The 21,714-nt window shown below is 43.2% G+C and overlaps 1 protein-coding gene across 3 annotated transcripts in view; it reads right to left on the bottom strand.

Moving 5' to 3' along the window:
* The window catches only part of LOC311149719 (deoxyribonuclease gamma-like), a 35,455-nt gene that overhangs the window by 6,489 nt on the left and 7,252 nt on the right, over window positions 1-21,714 (bottom strand). For all 3 annotated transcript variants that reach the window (XM_084186929.1, XM_084186927.1, XM_084186928.1), the window contains exons 4-5: window positions 18,357-18,446; window positions 17,398-17,510 (exon numbers count right to left, since the gene is read on the bottom strand). In XM_084186929.1, coding sequence (XP_084043055.1) covers window positions 17,398-17,510; window positions 18,357-18,446 — 203 coding nt within the window. The remainder of the gene's footprint in view (window positions 1-17,397; window positions 17,511-18,356; window positions 18,447-21,714) is intronic.

Genomic DNA, 21,714 nt, shown 5'->3' with positions numbered 1-21,714 from the left:
ACTGGGTGGTGTATCTAATAACTGGGTGGTGTATCTAATAACTGGGTGGTGAGTGTATCTAATAACTGGGTGGTGAGTGTATCTAATAACTGGCCGGTGAGTGTATCTAATAACTGGCCGGTGAGTGTATCTAATAACTGGCCGGTGAGTGTATCTAATAACTGGGTGGTGAGTGTATCTAATAACTGGGTGGTGAGTGTATGTAATAACTGGCCGGTGAGTGTATCTAATAACTGGCCGGTGAGTGTATCTAATAACTGGGTGGTGAGTGTATCTAATAACTGGGTGGTGAGTGTATGTAATAACTGGCCGGTGAGTGTATCTAATAACTGGCCGGTGAGTGTATCTAATAACTGGGTGGTGAGTGTATGTAATAACTGGGTGGTGAGTGTATGTAATAACTGGGTGGTGAGTGTATCTAATAACTGGCCGGTGAGTGTATCTAATAACTGGCCGGTGAGTGTATCTAATAACTGGGTGGTGAGTGTATCTAATAACTGGGTGGTGAGTGTATGTAATAACTGGCCGGTGAGTGTATCTAATAACTGGCCGGTGAGTGTATGTAATAACTGGGTGGTGAGTGTATGTAATAACTGGGTGGTGAGTGTATGTAATAACTGGGTGGTGAGTGTATCTAATAACTGGGTGGTGAGTGTATCTAATAACTGGGTGGTGAGTGTATCTAATAACTGGGTGGTGAGTGTATGTAATAACTGGGTGGTGAGTGTATCTAATAACTGGGTGGTGAGTGTATCTAATAACTGGGTGGTGAGTGTATCTAATAACTGGGTGGTGAGTGTATGTAATAACTGGGTGGTGAGTGTATCTAATAACTGGGTGGTGAGTGTATCTAATAACTGGGTGGTGAGTGTATGTAATAACTGGGTGGTGAGTGTATGTAATAACTGGGTGGTGAGTGTATGTAATAACTGGGTGGTGAGTGTATCTAATAACTGGGTGGTGATTGTATGTAATAACTGGGTGGTGAGTGTATGTAATAACTGGGTGGTGAGTGTATGTAATAACTGGGTGGTGAGTGTATGTAATAACTGGGTGGTGAGTGTATCTAATAACTGGGTGGTGAGTGTATGTAATAACTGGGTGGTGAGTGTATGTAATAATTGGGTGGTGAGTGTATCTAATAACTGGGTGGTGAGTGTATGTAATAACTGGGTGGTGAGTGTATCTAATAACTGGGTGGTGAGTGTATGTAATAACTGGGTGGTGAGTGTATGTACCGCCCTCAGTCTCATTACTATTCAGATGACACATTCTCTCAGCTTGAGTTAGAGAGATGCCATTTTCAAGTCCAAAGAAATGTGCTGTTATGTGCTGACCAGAACAGGAACTCTTCATGATATAACCAGCACCCTGGGAGACAACTTTATAATTGACCACTATTTATTTAATCATTTGAATATGCTCCCCAGAAATAATTTACACCACCATCAACAAAAACGTGAAGGATCTGCTGCAGCTCTGCCAAAGCATGGGTCTGTACATTATTATTATTATTATTATTATTATTAATGGTAGGGTCGAGGGAACTCTAGGAAGACATAGCCGTTTCTCATCTCTTGGCAGTAGCACAGACATGGTTATATGGTCACAGACATGGTTATATGGTCACAGATATGGACCCTTTCTCTTTGAGTGCATTCACAGTCAAACCCCTGCCCCTTTTGTCTGACCACAGCTAAATCACTGTGTTCTTCAAAAGGACAATATTTGCAGTGTTGACCCTTCTTTTTTCAAGACCTCTGCAATCCGCCCTGGCATGCTGTCAATTATCTTCTGGGCCACATCCTGACTGATGGCAGCACATTCATGCATAATCAATGCTTGGAGTTTGTCAGAATTTGTGGGTTTTTGTTTGTCCACCCGCCTCTTGAGGATTGACCACAAGTTCTCAATGGGATTAAGGTCTGGGGAGTTTCCTGGCCATGGACCCAAAATGTTGATGTTTTGTTCCCCAAGCCACTTAGTTATCACTTTTGCCTTATGGCAAGGTGCTCCATCATGCTGGAAAAGGCATTGTTCGTCACCAAACTGTTCTTGGATGGTTGGGAGAAGTTGCTCTCGGAGGATGTGTTGGTACCATTCTTTATTCATTGCTGTGTTCTTAGGCAAAAATGTGAGTTAGCCCACTCCCTTGGCTGAGAAGCAACTCCACACATGAATGGTCTCAGGATGCTTTACTGTTGGCATGACACAGGACTGATGGTAGCGCTCACCTTGTCTTCTCCGGACAAGCTTTTTTCCGGATGCCCCAAACATTCGGAAAGGGGATTCATCAGAGAAAATGACTTTACCCCAGTCCTCAGCAGTCCAATCCCTGTACCTTTTGCAGAATATCAGTCTGTCCCTGATGTTTTTCCTGGAGAGAAGTGGCTTCCTCGCTGCCCTGCTTGACACCAGGCCATCCTCCAAAAGTCTTTGCCTCACTGTGTGTGCAGATGCACTCACACCTGCCTGCTGCCATTCCTGAGCAAGCTCTGCACTGGTGGTGCCCCGATCCCGCAGCTGAATCAACTTTAGGAGACAGTCCTGGCACTTGCTGGACTTTCTTGGTCACCCTGAAGCCTTCTTCACAACAATTGAACCTCTCTCCTTGAAGTTCTTGAAGTTCTTGATGATCCGATAAATGGTTGAGTTAGGTGCAATCTTACTAGCAGCAATATCCTTGCCTGTGAAGCCCTTTTTGTGCAAAGCAATGATGACGGCACGTGTTTCCTTGCAGGTAACCATGGTTAACAGAGGAAGAACAATGATTTCAAGCACCACCCTCCTTTTAAAGCTTCCAGTCTGTTATTCTAACTCAATCAGCATGACAGAGTGCTCTCCAGCCTTGTCCTCATCAACACTCTCACCTGTGTTAACGAGAGAATCACTGACATGATGTCAGCTGGTCCTTTTGTGGCAGGGCTGAAATGCAGTGGAAATGTTTTTTGGGGATCATTATCATGGCATTCTGGAGTATATGCAAATTGCCATCATAAAAACTGAGACAGCAGACTTTTTGTGAAAATTAATGTGTCATTCTCAAAACTTTTGACCACGACTGTATGTTTCCCCATAAAGCCCCTTTGAATTGAAAGAGGAGTAATGACAACTACTATTGTTTATTTTGTTAGTTGTTGTTGATGTCATTTTCTCACTTTGCTGTCACTTCAGTGGCATTGTTATTCATGCTAATAAAGCTTATCTGAATCTGACAGCGAGAGACAGAGAGAGTTTACCTTATAAGGCTGTGTTTGCAGATACAGAAAAGGTGTGTGTGTGTGTGTATCATTGACTGTATGCATCTTTGAATAAGCATGTTGGTATTTTTTGCATGGGTATTTAGATTTTTAGGGGGGAGAGAGACGGAGACAGAAGGAGCGACAGTGAGGCAGGGAGGGAGGGAGAGAGAGAAAGAGAGAGACAGAGAGAAAGAGACAGAGAGAGATGCATTTCCTGACAAAATGTAAAAAATATAAAACAATTAGAGAGTGTGATTTCCCCAAATTTGAAACAGTTTTTCAAGGTTTCAAAGACCTCTCTGATGAGAATAGCCTACCCGTCCTGTTGGGGGAGGAAGCAGAGAGCTGTGGGTTGGCAGCGCACTACATTGCTGCCTGCCATAAGATGAGGGACAGTGTCTGACAGACCAACCAACCTGCACATGTCCTCTATATTGTTATTGTTCAATGGTTATTTTGACCCTTGGCTATTGTTATTACTGTTGTCCCGTTGACAATATTGATTATTATTATTTTAATTATGCTAATATTGTAAATATCCAAAGTAAGCTTTGGCAATATGTACATTGTTACGTCATGCCAATAAAGCGAATTGAATTGAAATGAATTGAGAGAGAGAGACAGAGAGACAGAGAGCGAGACAGAGACAGAGAGAGAGAGAGGCAGAGAGAGAGAGAGGAGAGACAGAGAGAGGCAGAGAGAGAGAGAGAGAGAGAGAGAGAGAGAGAGGAGAGACAGAGAGAGAGAGTAGAGATCAAGAGGTTTAGGATAGAGAGAGAGCTCCCGCATTTTTCAGCATGTTTTTACAAAAAATGTAGATTTAGAGTTAGATCAAATGTGATTTCTTGGCAGGGACATATACAGGATGCTACCCTCCACAACATAACCTTCATTCCAAACCAAAACTCCAAACCTATTTCCCTCAGATTACACAGACCCACTAAGAATTCAGAAAACAAATCCAATTTTGATAAACTCCCATTTCTATTGGGTGAGATACCACAGTGTGCCATCACAGCAGCAAGATTTGTGACCTGTTGCCACAAGAAAATGGCAACCAGTGAAGAACAAACACCATTGTAAATACAACCCATATTTATGTTGATTTATTTTCCCATTTGTACTTTAACTATTTGCACATTGTTACACTGTATATAGACATAATATGACATTTGAAATGTTTACTGTAAATGTTTTATTGTTCATTTCACTTTTGTTTATTATCTATTTCACTTGCTTTGGCAATGTTAACATATGTTTCCCATGCAGAGAGAGAGAGAGAGAGAGACAGAGAGAGAGCGACAGAGAGATAATTTTTCAGCTTGTTTTTACAAAAATTATTTTTTTGGCAGGGACATATACAGGAAGCTACCCTCCACAATAACCTTCACTCCAAATCAAAACTCCAAAACCTACAACCTGATTTTGGACAGAATTACCTGGAAGGCTTTCTACTACCAAGGATGACTATTCCCAAACTATACAGCAAATGCTCTGGCAAACAAACAGAAACCTGAAAACACCATCCAACCTGGAACTGAGTGAGTAATGTTTAGTCTGAAGCTATTTTATACTTTAAAAAACCAAGAAGAAAAATACATTACAATGATATACAGTGGGGAAAAAAAGTATTTAGTCAGCCACCAATTGTGCAAGTTCTCCCACTTAAAAAGATGAGAGAGGCCTGTAATTTTCATCATAGGTACACGTCAACTATGACAGACAAAATGAGAAAAATAAATCCAGAAAATCACATTGTAGGATTTTTAATTTATTTATTTGCAAATTATGGTGGAAAATAAGTATTTGGTCACCTACAAACAAGCAAGATTTCTGGCTCTCACAGACCTGTAACTTCTTCTTTAAGAGGCTCCTCTGTCCTCCACTCGTTACCTGTATTAATGTCACCTGTTTGAACTTGTTATCAGTATAAAAGACACCTGTCCACAACCTCAAACAGTCACACTCCAAACTCCACTATGGCCAAGACCAAAGAGCTGTCAAAGGACACCAGAAACAAAATTGTAGACCTGCACCAGGCTGGTAAGACTGAATCTGCAATAGGTAAGCAGCTTGGTTTGAAGAAATCAACTGTGGGAGCAATTATTAGGAAATGGAAGACATACAAGACCACTGATAATCTCCCTCGATCTGGGGCTCCACGCAAGATCTCACCCCGTGGGGTCAAAATGATCACAAGAATGGTGAGCAAAAATCCCAGAACCACACGGGGGGACCTAGTGAATGACCTGCAGAGAGCTGGGACCAAAGTAACAAAGCCTACCATCAGTAACACACTACGCCGCCAGGGACTCAAATCCTGCAGTGCAAGACGTGTCCCTCTGCTTAAGCCAGTACATGTCCAGGCCTGTCTGAAGTTTGCTAGAGTGCATTTGGATGATCCAGAAGAGGATTGGGAGAATGTCATATGGTCAGATGAAACCAAAATATAACTTTTTGGTAAAAACTCAACTCGTCGTGTTTGGAGGACAAAGAATGCTGAGTTGCATCCAAAGAACACCATACCTACTGTGAAGCATGGGGGTGGAAACATCATGCTTTGGGGCTGTTTTTCTGCAAAGGGACCAGGACGACTGATCCGTGTAAAGGAAAGAATGAATGGGGCCATGTATCGTGAGATTTTGAGTGAAAACCTCCTTCCATCAGCAAGGGCATTGAAGATGAAACGTGGCTAGGTCTTTCAGCATGACAATGATCCCAAACACACCGCCCGGGCAATGAAGGAGTGGCTTCGTAAGAAGCATTTCAAGGTCCTGGAGTGGCCTAGCCAGTCCCCAGATCTCAACCCCATAGAAAATCTTTGGAGGGAGTTGAAAGTCCGTGTTGCCCAGCGACAGCCCCAAAACATCACTGCTCTAGAGGAGATCTGCATGGAGGAATGGGCCAAAATACCAGCAACAGTGTGTGAAAACCTTGTGAAGACTTACAGAAAACGTTTGACCTGTGTCATTGCCAACAAAGGGTATATAACAAAGTATTGAGAAACTTTTGTTATTGACCAAATACTTATTTTCCACCATAATTTGCAAATAAATTCATTAAAAATCCTACAATGTGATTTTCTGGATTTTTTTTTCTCATTTTGTCTGTCATAGTTGACGTGTACCTATGATGAAAATTACAGGCCTCTCTCATCTTTTTAAGTGGGAGAACTTGCACAATTGGTGGCTGACTAAATACTTTTTTTCCCCACTGTATTTTACTTTATAAGGACTGAATGCTAAGGCTACCAAGCTTGCTAGGACAAAGAGATACAACTTCAATTAGCACTGACGTGTGAAGTGAGAGGTGTCAAAGCCCTTGAGCCCAACAATGGCAGGAGAGTCGCACAGTCTACCCCAACCAAATGGAGAGGCCTTAGAAGCACCCTCCCGCTGTTCAGAGGTAATTAAAATACAGTACCCTCTGTATGTAAAGAATGATAAGACACGAAAAGAGTACAAAATGAAGCTCCTTATGGGAAATCAAGAGACACTTTTTGCAGACTATTATAAAAATGAGAACATAAGCAACCTTATCTTCTACACAGACCATCCCCTGGCATGGCACAGTGCTATATTAGCACACTACCCCTCTGTTAAGAGGGGAGGTGTTAGCGATGGGTGGAAACTCAGGATACTAGACAACGAGGACTCTGAGTCAGCTAATATACAGTGGGGAAAAAAAGTATTTAGTCAGCCACCAATTGCGCAAGTTCTCCCACTTAAAAAGATGAGAGAGGCCTGTAATTTTCATCATAGGTACACGTCAACTATGACAGACAAAATGATTTTAAAAAATCCAGAAAATCACATTGTAGGATTTTTTATGAATTTATTTGCAAATTATGGTGGAAAATAAGTATTTGGTCACCTACAAACAAGCAAGATTTCTGGCTCTCACAGACCTGTAACTTCTTCTTTAAGAGGCTCCTCTGTCCTCCACTCGTTACCTGTATTAATGGCACCTGTTTGAACATGTTATCAGTATAAAAGACACCTGTCCACAACCTCAAACAGTCACACTCCAAACTCCACTATGGCCAAGACCAAAGAGCTGTCAAAGGACACCAGAAACAAAATTGTAGACCTGCACCAGGCTGGGAAGACTGAATCTGCAATAGGTAAGCAGCTTGGTTTGAAGAAATCAACTATGGGAGCAATTATTAGGAAATGGAAGACATACAAGACCACTGATAATGTCCCTCGATCTGGGGCTCCACGCAAGATCTCACCCTGTGGGGTCAAAATGATCACAAGAATGGTGAGCAAAAATCCCAAAACCACACGGGGGGACCTAGTGAATGACCTGCAGAGAGCTGGGACCAAAGTAACAAAGCCTACCATCAGTAACACACTACGCCGCCAGGGACTCAAATCCTGCAGTGCCAGACGTGTCCCCCTGCTTAAGCCAGTACATGTCCAGGCCCGTCTGAAGTTTGCTAGAGTGCATTTGGATGATCCAGAAGAGGATTGGGAGAATGTCATATGGTCAGATGAAACCAAAATAGAACTTTTTGGTAAAAACTCAACTCGTCATGTTTGGAGGACAAAGAATGCTGAGTTGCATCCAAAGAACACCATACCTACTGTGAAGCATGGGGGTGGAAACATCATGCTTTGGGGCTGTTTTTCTGCAAAGGGACCAGGACGACTGATCTGTGTAAAGGAAAGAATGAATGGGGCCATGTATCGTGAGATTTTTAGTGAAAACCTCCTTCCATCAGCAAGGGCATTGAAGATGAAACGTGGCTGGGTCTTTCAGTATGACAATGATCCCAAACACACCGCCCGGGCAACGAAGGAGTGGCTTCGTAAGAAGCATTTCAAGGTCCTGGAGTGGCCTAGCCAGTCTCCAGATCTCAACTCCATAGAAAATATTTGGAGGGAGTTGAAAGTCCATGTTGCCCAGCGACAGCCCCAAAACATCACTGCTCTAGAGGAGATCTGCATGGAGGAATGGGCCAAAATACCAGCAACAGTGTGTGAAAACCTTGTGAAGACTTACAGAAAACGTTTGACCTGTGTAATTGCAAACAAAGGGTATATAACAAAGTATTGACAAACTTTTGTCATTGACCAAATACTTATTTTCCACCATAATTTGCAAATAAATTCATAAAAAATCCTACAATGTGATTTTCTGGATTTTTTTTTCTCATTTTGTCTGTCATAGTTGACGTGTACCTATGATGAAAATTACAGGCCTCTCTCATCTTTTTAAGTGGGAGAACTTGCACAATTGGTGGCTGACTAAATACTTTCTTTCCCCACTGTAAATCTCTATAAATCTGGAACAGTATTGGTACAGGGCAACCCCAAACAGTTTCAGCTGGACTTTCACCTAATCAACAAAATAGCTCAGCAGGAGACGCTCTCCCTTGAGAAAGATACCCCCACCCCGAGTGGGTCAGACCAGACCTCTTCATTAAATAACCCCACAGAGCAACCCCAAGCAGAAAGTCAACTTCCCAGCACAGAGTACTACTCCCTCATTAAAATGAAGGATAAATTCACCCAGCTGGAGGTAAGGCAGGTGGAGCTGGAACAGCAGGTGAACACACTCCAGTCAGCACAGACCCTAAAGAGCAGGAACCTGGACTTTACCAAAGAAATCAGAAATACAGACATTGTCATCCTACAAGAAACATGGTATAGAGGAGACGGACCCACTGGTTGCCCTCTAGGCTACAGAGAGCTGGTAGTCCCATCCACCAAACTACCAGGTGTGAAACAGAGAAGGGACTCAGGGGGTATGCCAATTTGGTATAGAGCAGACCTAACTCACTCTATTAAATTAATCAAAACAGGAACATTTTACATTTGGCTAGAAATTGAAAAATAAATGATCTCAACAGAGAAAAATGTCCTCCTGTGTGCTGCCTATATCCCCCCACTAGAATCCCCATACTTTAATGAAGACAGTTTCTCCATCCTGGAGGGGGAAATCAATCATTTCCAGACCCAGGGACATGTACTAGTCCGTGGCGGCCTAAATGCCAGAACTGGACAAGAACCTGACACCATCAGCACACAGGGGGATAAACACCTACCTGGAGGTGACAGCATTCCCTCCCCCATATGCCCCCCTAGGCACAATTACGACAACATAACCAACAGAAATGGGTCACAACTCCTGCAGCTCTGTCGCACTCTGGGTATGTACATAGTCAATGGTAGGCTTCGAGGGGACTCCTATGGTAGGTACACCTGTAGCTCATCTCTTGGCAGTAGTACTGTAGACTACTTTATCACTGACCTCAACCCAGAGTCACTCAGAGCGTTCACAATCAGCCCACTGACACCCCTATCAGACCACAGCAAAATCACAGTCTACTTGAACAGAGCAATACTGAATCATGAGGCATCAAAGCCAAAGGAATGGAATAATATTAAGACATGCTATAGATGGAAGGAAAGTAGTGTCGAAACCTACCAAAAAAACAATTAGGCAACAATAAATTCAATCCCTTTTAGACAACTTCCTGGACAAAACGTTCCACTGTAATAGTGAAGGTGTAAACTTGGCAGTAGAAAACCTAAACAGTATATTTGACCTCTCAGCTTCCCTATCAAAACTAAAAATCTGAAACAGAATACCGAAAAGTAACAACAATGACAAATGGTTTGATGAAGAATGCAAAACCTAAGAAAGAAATTGAGAAACCTATCCAACCAAAAACATAGAGACCCAGAAAACCTGAGCCTATGCCTTCACTATGGTGAATAACTAAAACAATACAGAAATACACTACGGAAAAAGAAGGAACAGCATGTCAGAAATCAGCTCAATGTAATTGAAGAATCCATAGACTCTAACCACTTCTGGGAAAATTGGAAAACACTAAACAAACAACAACACGAAGAGCTATCTATCCAAAATGGAGATGTATGGGTAAACCACTTCTCCAATCTTTTTGGCCCTATAACAAAGAACAAACAGCAAAAAATAAATAAATGTAAAAAAATATACATGATCAAATGCAAATCTTAGAATCAACTATTAAAGACTACCAGAACCCACTGGATTATCCAATTACATTGAATGAACTACAGGACAAAATACAAACCCTCCAACCCAAAAAGGTGTTGATGTGGTGTTGATGGTATCCTCAATGAAATGATAAAATATACAGACCACAAACTCCAATTGGCTATACTTAAACTCTTTAACATCATCCTTAGCTCTGGCATCTTCCCCAATATTTGGAACCAAGGACGGATCACCCCAATCCACAAAGGTGGAGACAAATTTGACCCCAATAACTACCGTGGGATATGCGTCAACAGCAACCTTGGGAAAATCCTCTGCATTATCATTAACAGCAGACTAGTTCATTTCCTCAGTGAAAACAATGTACTGAGCAAATGTCAAATTGGCTTTTTACCAAATTACCGTATGACAGACCACATATTCACCCTGCATACCCTAATTGACAAACAAACAAACCAAAACAAAGGCAAAGCCATCTCAAGCTTTGTTGATTTCAAAAAAGCTTTTGACTCAATTTGGCATGAGGGTCTGTTATACAAATTGATGGAAAGTGGTGTTGGGGAAAGAACATACAACATTATAAAATCCATGTACACAAACAACAAGTGTGCGGTTAAAATTGGCAAAAAGCACACATTTCTTTCCACAGGACCGTGGGGTGAGACAGGGATGCAGTTTAAGCCCCACCCTCTTCAACATATATACAGTGCCTTGCAAAAGTATTCATCCCCCTAGGCGTTTTTCCTATTTTGTTGCATTACAACCTGTAATTTAAATTGATTTTTATTTGGATTTAATGTATTGGACAAACACAAAACAGTCCAAATTGGTGAAGTGAAATGATAAAAATAACTTGTATCAAAAAATTCAAAAAAAATAAATAATGGAAAAGTGGTGCGTGCATATGAATTCACCCCCTTTACTATGAAGCCCCTAAATAAGATCTGGTGCAACCAATTACCTTCAGGAGTCACATAATTAGTTAAATGAAGTCCACCGGTGTGCAATATAAGTTTCATATGATCTCAGTATATATATATACACCTGTTCTGAAAGGCCCCCAGAGTCTACAACACCACTAAGCAAGGGGAACCACCAAGCAAGCGGCACCATGAAAACCAAGGAGCTCTCCAAACAGGTCAGGGACAAAGTTGGGGAGAAGTACAGATCAGGGTTGGGTTATAAAAAAATAACTGAAACTTTGAACATCCCACGGCGCACCATTAAATCCATTATTAAAAAATTGAAAGAATATGGCACCACAACAAACCTGCCAAGAGAGGGCCGCCCACCAAAACTCACGGACCAGGCAAGGAGGGTATTAATCAGAGAGGCAACAAAGAGACCAAAGATAACCCTGAAGGAGCTGCAAAGCTCCACAGCGGAGATTGGAGTATTTGTCCATAGGACCACTTTAAGCCGTACACAAGAGTGGCCAGAAAAAAGCCATTGCTTAATGAAAAAAATAAGCAAACACGTTTGGTGTTCACCAAAAGGCATGTGGGAGACTCCCCAAACATATGGAAGAAGGTACTCTGGTCAGATGAGACTAAAATCAAGCTTTTTGGCCATCAAGGAAAATGCTATGTCTGGCGCAAACCCAACAACTCATCACCCCGAGAACACCATCCCCAGAAGCATGGTGGTGGCAGCATCATGCTGTGGGGATGATGCTAAATACAGGGAAATTCTTGAGGGAAACCTGTTTCAGTCTTCCAGAGATTTGAGACTGGGACGGAGGTTCACCTTCCAGTAGGACAATGACCCTAAGCATACTGCTAAAGCAACACTCGAGTGGTTTAAGGGGAAACATTTAAATGTCTTGGAATGGCCTAGTCAAAGCCCAGACCTCAATCCAATTGAGAATCTGTGGTATGACTTAAAGATTGCTGTACACCAGCGGAACCCATCCAACTTGAAGGAGCTGGAGAAGTTTTGCCTTGAAGAATGGGCAAAAATCCCAGTGGATAGATGTGCCAAGCTTATAGAGACATACCCCAAGAGACTTGCAGCTGTAATTACTGCAAAAGGTTGCTCTACAAAGTATTGACTTTGGGGGGGGGGGGGGGGGGGGTAAATAGTTATGCAAGCTCAAGTTTTCTGTTTTTTTGTCTTATTTCTTGTTTGTTTCACAATAAAAAATATTTTGCATCTTCAAAGTGGTAGGCATGTTGTGTAAATCAAATGATACAAACCCCCCCCCCAAAATCCATTTTAATTCCAGGTTGTAAGGCAACAAAATAGGAAAAATGCCAAGGGGGGTGAATACTTTCGAAAGCCACTGTATATACGAATTGGCGAGGGCACTAGAACAGTCTGCAGCACCCGGCCTCACCCTACTAGAATCTGAAGTAAAATGTCTAATGTTTGCTGATGATCTGGTGCTTCTGTCACCAACCAAGGAGGGCCTACAGCAGCACCTAGATCTTCTGCACAGATTCTGCCAGACCTGGGCCCTGACAGTAAATCTCAGTAAGACAAAAATAATGGTGTTCCAAAAAAGGTCCAGTTGCCAGGACCACAAATACAAATTCCATCTAGACACGTTGCCCTAGAGCACAGAAAAAACTATACATACCTCGGCCTAAACATCAGCGCCACAGGTAACTTCCACAAAGCTGTGAACGATCTGAGAGACAAGGCAAGAAGGGCCTTCTATGCCATCAAAAGGAACATAAAATTCGACATACCAATTAGGATCTGGCAAAAAATACTTGAATCAGTTATAGAACCCATTGCCCTTTATGGTTGTGAGGTCTGGGTTCCGCTCACCAACCAAGTTTTCACAAAATGGGACAAACACCAAATTGAGCCTCTGCATGCAGAATTCTGCAAAAATGTCCTCAGTGTACAACGTAAAACACCAAATAATGCATGCAGAGCAGAATTAGGCCAATACCCGCTAATTATCAAAATCCAGAAAAGAGCCGTTAAATTCTATAACCACTTAAAAGGAAGCGATTCCCAAACCTTCCATAACAAAGCCATCACCTACAGAGAGATGAACTTGGAGAAGAGTCCCCTAAGCAAGCTGGTCCTGGGGCTCTGTTCACAAACACAAACAGACCCCACAGAGCCCCAGGACAACAATACAATTAGACCCAACCAAATCATGAAAAAACAAAAAGATAATTACTTGACACATTGGAAAGAATTAACAAAAAAACAGCGCAAACTAGAATGCTATTTGGCCCTAAACAGAGAGTACACAGTGGCAGAATACCTGACCACTGTGACTGACCCAAACTTAAGGAAAGCTTTGACTATGTACAGACTCAGTGATCATAGCCTTGCTGTTGAGAAAGGCCGCCATAGGCAGACCTGGCTCTCAAGAGAAGACAGGCTATGTGCACACTGCCCACAAAATGAGGTTGAAACTGAGCTGCACTTCCTAACCTCCTGCCAAATGTATGACCATATTAGAGACACATACCTCCCTCAGATTACGCAGACCCACAAAGAATTAGAAAACAAACTAAATTTTGATAAACTCCCATATCTACTGGGTGAAATACCACAGTGTGCCATCACAGCAGCAAGATTTGTGACCTGTTGCCACAAGAAAAGGGCAATCAGTGAAGGACAAACACCATTGTAAATACAACCCATATTTATGTTGATTTATTTTCCCATTTGTACTTTAACTATTTGCACATCGTTACAACACTGTATATAGACATAATATGACATTTGAAATGTCTTTATTCTTTTGAAACTTCTGAGTGTAATGTTTACTGTTAATATTTATTGTTTATTTCACTTTTGTTTACTTTCTACTTCACTTGCTTTGGCAATGTTAACATACGTTTCCCATGCCAATAAAGCCCTTACATTGAATTGAAATTGAGAGAGAGACAGAGAGACAGAGAGACAGATACAGAGAGACAGAGAGAGAGAGACAGAGACAGAAAGACAGAGAGAGAGAGACAGAGACAGAAAGACAGAGAGACAGAGACAGAAAGACAGAGAGAGAGAGACAGAGAGAGACAGAGAGAGAGAGACAGAGAGACAGACAGAGAGAGAGAGACAGAGAGAGAGACAGAGATAGAGAGAGACAGAGAGAGAGAGAGAGAGAGAGAGACACCCTAATTGACAAACAAACAAACCAAAACAAAGGCAAAGTCTTCTCATGCTTTGTTGATTTCTAAAAAGCTTTTGACTCAATTTGGCATGAGGGTCTGCTATACAAATTGATGGAAAGTGGGGTTGGGGGAAAAATATACGACATTATAAAATCCATGTACACAAACAACAAGTGTGCGGTTAAAATTGGCAAAAAACACACACATTTCTTTCCACAGGGCCGTGGGGTGAGACAGGGATGCAGTTTAAGCCCCACCCTCTTCAACATATATATCAATGAATTGGCGAGGGCACTAGAACAGTCTGCAGCACCCGGCCTCACCCTACTAGAATCTGAAGTCAAATGTCTTCTGTTTGCTGATGATCTGGTGCTTCTGTCACCAACCAAGGAGGGCCTACAGCAGCACCTAGATCTTCTGCACAGATTCTGTCAGACCTGGGCCCTGACAGTAAATCTCAGTAAGACAAAAATAATGGTGTTCCAAAAAAGGTCCAGTTGCCAGGACCACAAATACAAATTCCATCTAGACACCGTTGCCCTAGAGCACACAAAAAACTATACATACCTCGGCCTAAACATCAGCGCCACAGGTAACTTCCACAAAGCTGTGAACGATCTGAGAGACAAGGCAAGAAGGGCCTTCTATGCCATCAAAAGGAACATAAAATTTGACATACCAATTAGGATCTGGCTAAAAATACTTGAATCAGTTATAGAACCCATTGCCCTTTATGGTTCTGAGGTCTGGGGTCCGCTCACCAACCAAGAATTCACAAAATGGGACAAACACCCAATTGAGACTCTGCATGCAGAATTCTGCAAAAACATCCTCCGTGTACAACGTAAAACACCAAATAATGCATGCAGAGCAGAATTAGGCCAATACCCGCTAATTATCAAAATCCAGAAAAGAGCCGTTAAATTCTATAACCACTTAAAAGGAAGCGATTCCCAAACCTTCCATAACAAAGCCATCACCTACAGAGAGATGAACTTGGAGAAGAGTCCCCTAAGTAAGCTTGTCCTGGGGCTCTGTTCACAAACACAAACAGACCCCACACAGCCCCAGGACAACAACAACAACAACAACACAATTAGACCCAACCAAATCATGAGAAAACAAAAAGAGAATTACTTGACACATTGGAAAGAACAAACAAATAAACAGAGCAAACTAGAATGCTATTTGGCCCTAAACAGAGAGTACACAGTGGCAGAATACCTGACCACTGTGACTGACCCTAACTTAAAGAAAGCTTTGACTATGTACAGACTCAGTGAGCATAGCCTTGCTATTGAGAAAGGCCGCCGTAGGCAGACCTGGCTCTCAAGAGAAGACAGGCTATGTGCACACTGCCCACAAAATGAGGTGGAAACTGAGCTGCACTTCCTAACCTCCTGCCAAATGTATGACCATATTAGAGACACATATTTCCCTCAGATTACAGCGATCCACAAAGAATTCGAAAACAAACCCAATTTTGATAAACTCCCTTATCTACTGGGTGAAAAACCACAGTGTGCCATCACAGCTGCAAGATTTGTGACCTGTTGCCACAAGAAAAGGGCAACCAGTGAAGAACAAACACCATTGTAAATACAACCCATATTTATGTTTATTTATTTTCCCATTTCTACTTTAACTATTTGCACATCGTTACAACACTGTATATATACATAATATGACATTTGAAATGTCTTTATTCTTTTGGAACTTCTGAGTGTAATGTTTACTGTTAATATTTATTGTTTATTTCACTTTTGTTTACTATCTACTTCACTTGCTTTGGCAATGTTAACACACGTTTCCCATGCCAATAAAGCCCTTACATTGAAATTGAATTGAATTGAGAGAGAGAGAGAGAGAGAGAGAGAGAGAGACAGAAACAGGAGTCCATGTGTGGTGTGATGTCATGTCTGTTTTATTCTAACTCCATAGTTTTACCTGAATGTACCTGTAATAACATTTTACTACTGTTTGTAACACCCCTATAACAGCTCATAACACCCCTATAACAGCTCATAACAGCCCTATGATAGCTCATAACAGCCCTATAACAGCTCATAACAGCCCTATAACAGCTCATAACAGCCCTATAACAGCTCATAACAGCTCATAACAGCCCTATGACAGCTCATAACAGCCCTATGACAGCTCATAACAGCCCTATGACAGCTCATAACAGCCCTATAACACCCCTATGATAGCTCATAACAGCCCTATGATAGCTTATAACACCCCTATAACATTTACATTTACATTTTACATTTTACTCATTTAGCAGACGCTCTTATCCAGAGCGACTTACATGAGCAATTAGGGTTAAGTACCTTGCTCAAGGGTACATCGACAGATTTTTCACCTAGTCGGCCAGGGGATTAGAACCAGCGACCTTTCGGTTACTGGCACAACGCTCTTAACCACTAAGCTACCTGCCGCCCTATAACAGCTCATAACAGCCCTATGACAGCTCATAACAGCCCTATAACAGCCCTATGATAGCTCATAACACCCCTATAACAGCTCATAACAGCTCATAACAGCTCATAACAGCCCTATGACAGCTCATAACAGCCCTATGATAGCTTATAACAGCCCTATAACAGCTCATAACAGCCCTATGACAGCTCATAACAGCCCTATGATAGCTTATAACACCCCTATAACAGCTCATAACAGCCCTATAACAGCCCTATGACAGCTCATAACAGCCCTATGATAGCTCATAACAGCCCTATGATAGCTTATAACACCCCTATGACAGCTCATAACACCCCTATGATAGCTTATAACACCCCTATGACAGCTCATAACAGCCCTATGACAGCTCATAACAGCCCTATGATAGCTCATAACAGCCCTATGACAGCTCATAACAGCCCTATAACAGCTCATAACAGCCCTATGATAGCTTATAACACCCCTATGACAGCTCATAACACCCCTATGACAGCTCATAACAGCCCTATGACAGCTCATAACAGCCCTATGATAGCTTATAACACCCCTATAACAGCTCATAACAGCCCTATGACAGCTCATAACAGCCCTATGACAGCTCATAACAGCAGTGCTACCTGTCTTGGGGGTGTGGAGGCGGACTATGAAGGGTTCTCTGGAGAAGGCATCCTCGTCTCCCGGCAACATGTCAGGATACTGGTACTGATCTGTTACGGTCACCGAGCCAATCCTACACACACACACATACACGCACACACACACACACACACACACGCACACACACAAGCACAGTAATCATACTTTTAGAATCATATGAAAAAGCTTGTCAGACTCAGTCCTGCTCCTGGTGGCTAGGTGTCCTGGTCTCACCTGAACACAAACACATACTGCTCCTGGTAGCTAGGTGTCCTGGTCTCACCTGAACACATACTGCTCCTGGTGGCTAGGTGTCCTGGTCTCACCTGAACACATACTGCTCCTGGTAGCTAGGTGTCCTGGTCTCACCTGAACACATACTGCTCCTGGTGGCTAGGTGTCCTGGTCTCACCTGAACACATACTGTTCCTGGTGGCTAGGTGTCCTGGTCTCACCTGAACACATACTGCTCCTGGTGGCTAGGTGTCCTGGTCTCACCTGAACACATACTGCTCCTGGTGGCTAGGTGTCCTGGTCTCACCTGAACACATACTGCTCCTGGTGGCTAGGTGTCCTGGTCTCACCTGAACACATACTGCTCCTGGTGGCTAGGTGTCCTGGTCTCACCTGAACACATACTGCTCCTGGTGGCTAGGTGTCCTGGTCTCACCTGAATACATACTGCTCCTGGTGACTAGGTGTCCTGGTCTCACCTGAACACATATTGCTCCTGGTGGCTAGGTGTCCTGGTCTCACCTGAACACATACTGCTCCTGGTGGCTAGGTGTCCTGGTCTCACCTGAACACATACTGCTCCTGGTAGCTAGGTGTCCTGGTCTCACCTGAACACAAACACATACTGCTCCTGGTGGCTAGGTGTCCTGGCCTCACCTGAACACAAACACATACTGCTCCTGGTGGCTAGGTGTCCTGGTCTCACCTGAACACAAACACATACTGCTCCTGGTAGCTAGGTGTCCTGCCCAGCCGCTCACTGGCCACATATGCATACTGGTTCTGGCTGTCATACCTGAGAGAGAGAAAACCCCTCTTAATACAGTTGAAGTAGGAGGTTAACATACACCTTAGCCAAATACATTTCAACAATTCCTGACATTTAATCCTAGTAAAAATTCACTGTCTTAGGTCAGTTAGGATCACCACTTTATTTTAAGAATGTGAAATGTCAGAATAATTGTAGAGAAAATGATTTATTTCAGCTTTTATTTATTTCATCACATTCCCTGTGGGTCAGAAGTTTACATACACTCAATTAGTATTTGGTAGCATTGCCTTTAAATTGTTTAAAACTTGGGTCAAACGTTTCGGGTAGCCTTCCACAAGCTTCCCACAATAAGTTGGGTGAATTTTGGCCCATTCCTCCTGACAGAGATGGTGTAACTGAGTTAGGTTTGTAGGCCTCCTTGCTCACACATGCTTTTTCAGTTCTGCCCACAAATGTTCTATAGGATTGAGGTCAGGGCTTTGTGATGGCCACTCCAATACCTTGACTTTGTTGTCCTTAAGCCATTTTGCCACAACTTATGGACAATGACAAATGGACAATGACCCTTATGCTTGGGGTCATTGTCCATTTGGAAGACCCATTTGCGACCAAGCTTTAACTTCCTGACTGATGTCTTGAGATGTTGCTTCAATATATCTACATCATTTTCCTTCCTCATGATGCAATCTATTTTGTGAAGTGCACCAGTCCCTCCTGTAGCAAAGCACCCCCACAGCATGATGCTGCCACCCCCGTGCTTCACGGTTGGGATGGTGTTCTTCGGCTTGCAAGCCACCCCCCTTTTCCTCCAAACATAACGATGGTCATTATGGCCAAATAGTTATATTTTTGTTTCATCAGACCAGAGGACATTTCTCCAAAAAGTACGATCTTTGTCCCCATGTGCAGTTGCAAACCGTAGTTTGGCTTTTTTATGGCGGTTTTGGAGCAGTGGCTTCTTCCTTGCTGAGCGGCCTTTCAGTTTATGTCGATATAGGACTAGTTTTACTGTGGATGTAGATACTTTTGTACCTGTTTCCTCCAGCATCTTCAAATCAAATCAAATTTTATTGGCCACATGCGCCGAATACAACAGGTGTAGACATTACAGTGAAATGCTTACTTACAGCCCTTAACCAACAGTGCATTTATTTTTAAAGAAAAAAGTAAAATAAAACAACAACAAAAATGTGTTGAGAAAAAAAGAGCAGAAGTAAAATAAAATAACAGTAGGGAGGCTATATATACAGGGGGGTACCGGTGCAGAGTCAATGTGCGGGGGCACCGGCTAGTTGAGGTAGTTGAGGTAATATGTACATGTGGGTAGAGTTAAAGTGACTATGCATAAATAATTAACAGAGTAGCAGCAGCGTAAAAAGATGGGGTGGGGGGGCAGTGCAAATAGTCCGGGTAGCCATGATTAGCTGTTCAGGAGTCTTATGGCTTGGGGGTAGAAGCTGTTGATAAGTCTTTTGGACCTAGACTTGGCACTCCGGTACCGCTTGCCGTGCGGTAGCAGAGAGAACAGTCTATGACTTGGGTGGCTGGAGTCTTTGACAATTTTGAGGGCCTTCCTCTGACACCGCCTGGTATAGAGGTCCTGGATGGCAGGAAGCTTGGCCCCAGTGATGTACTGGGCCGTACGCACTACCCTCTGTAGCAGAGCATATGAGCGGAGTGGAGCGGTGAGAATCTCAGCTCCTCGCTCACGGAGCTGTTCACCCCTCCGCTCCCCCCGCCCAAAGCCACATCAGGCCAGTCCGCTCATTATCGCTCAGCGCTCAACGCAGTTTGCATCGCGCTCCACTCAAATCGCCCCCCGCTCACTCCAAAAAAGGAACAAAATCTGCATGTATTTCACTTTTAGCTTAAACCACAGCCTTACTTTATCTCCCCGAATTTGTTGCATACAGACTCATCTCGGATTATCCATTCTGTCTTGAAACGGGGATCTAACACTGACGCTAAAATGAGATGTTAATCAGTATAGTATATTCCATAGCGAATTGACACGTTGTCTGCCAATGTTTCTGCAAAAGCAGCGATGCCCATTGGAAGTGCAGCGTGAGTGTAATCGGTGAGCAGGGATTTGATTTCTGTGACAGCAGGGAGGATCATCCCCAGGTTCCCCAGCTGCATTTTGTCTGTGAGGTCTGCTAGTGGTGTCAGCACACTGACAAGGTGTGTCAGCTGCCGTACTTGATTCAGGGTGATGTTAGCAACATTAGACTTGAGTTTGTTTTGCCATAACGGGTCTTTTTGGAACAACCGGATGAACGACTGAATCATCCGCAGCTGGCTGCTCCATCGAATGGCGCAGGCATTTGTGGGGCAGACACCTAATTGGTCGGTTTCCTCTGTGCTCTTGCGTACACTTTTCACCAGGTGCCCGACTTTCACTAACAGCCTATTAATGTTGTGGTGCTCGTTAACGGCGTTTTTGATCGCCAGCTGAAGCATGTGAATGGGGCATCTCAGATGTAAATTTGACAAAGTAAAGTACTGATTTATCATAGTTTCTTGGGGGGGGTGTAGCCCGGTTGAGCTGCGCTGGCGAAGTGTTGCATCCCTTCGCGTTCTCCTTTACTCAACGGTTCATAGTCCATGAAAATCATTTTTAAAAATGCTACATCCAGCTCTCCGTTTCTGTCCCTTGTTATGGTTGGGCCTTTGCGTGCAGTGAATAAACGTTTGAATTCCTCAACCCTTTTCTCTTGTTGCTGCTGCTGCTCCTCTCGCTCTATAAAATACAAATTCATGGACGACACAAATTAAATTAAACAGATGGATTCTGGGTCAGGCTTGAGCATGCTTCAGACTCGTCGTGTGAGCGAGCGAAATTGGAGCGGGACATAGGGCGACGCTCCGTCCTTTTAAAAATGCCGCTCTGCGCTCTGTTCAAAATCCGTCCGCTCACGCTCCACGCTCGCTCCACTCCGCTCATATGCTCTGCTCTGTAGTGCCTTGCGGTCGGAGGCCGAGCAGTTGCCATACCAGGCGGTGATGCAACCTGTCAGGATGCTCTTGATGGTGCAGTTGTAGAATTATTTGAGGATCTGAGGACCCATGCCAAATCTTTTCAGTCTCCTGAGGGGGAATAGGCTTTGTCGTGCCCTCGTCACGACTGTCTTGGTGTGTTTGGACCATGATAGTTCGTTGGTGATGTGGACACCAAGGAACTTGAAGCTCTCAACCTGTTCCACTACAGCCCCGTCGATGAGAATGGGGGCGTGCTCAGTCCTCTTTTTTTTCCTGTAGTCCACAATCATCTCCTTTGTCTTGGTCACGTTGA

Source organism: Coregonus lavaretus, assembly GCF_964263955.1.
Source record: "Coregonus lavaretus genome assembly, chromosome: 22".
In the NCBI taxonomy this organism is placed as follows: domain Eukaryota; kingdom Metazoa; phylum Chordata; class Actinopteri; order Salmoniformes; family Salmonidae; genus Coregonus; species Coregonus lavaretus.
The sequence above is the reverse complement of the archived record's forward strand: the minus strand, read 5'-3'. Positions and strand labels throughout refer to the sequence as shown.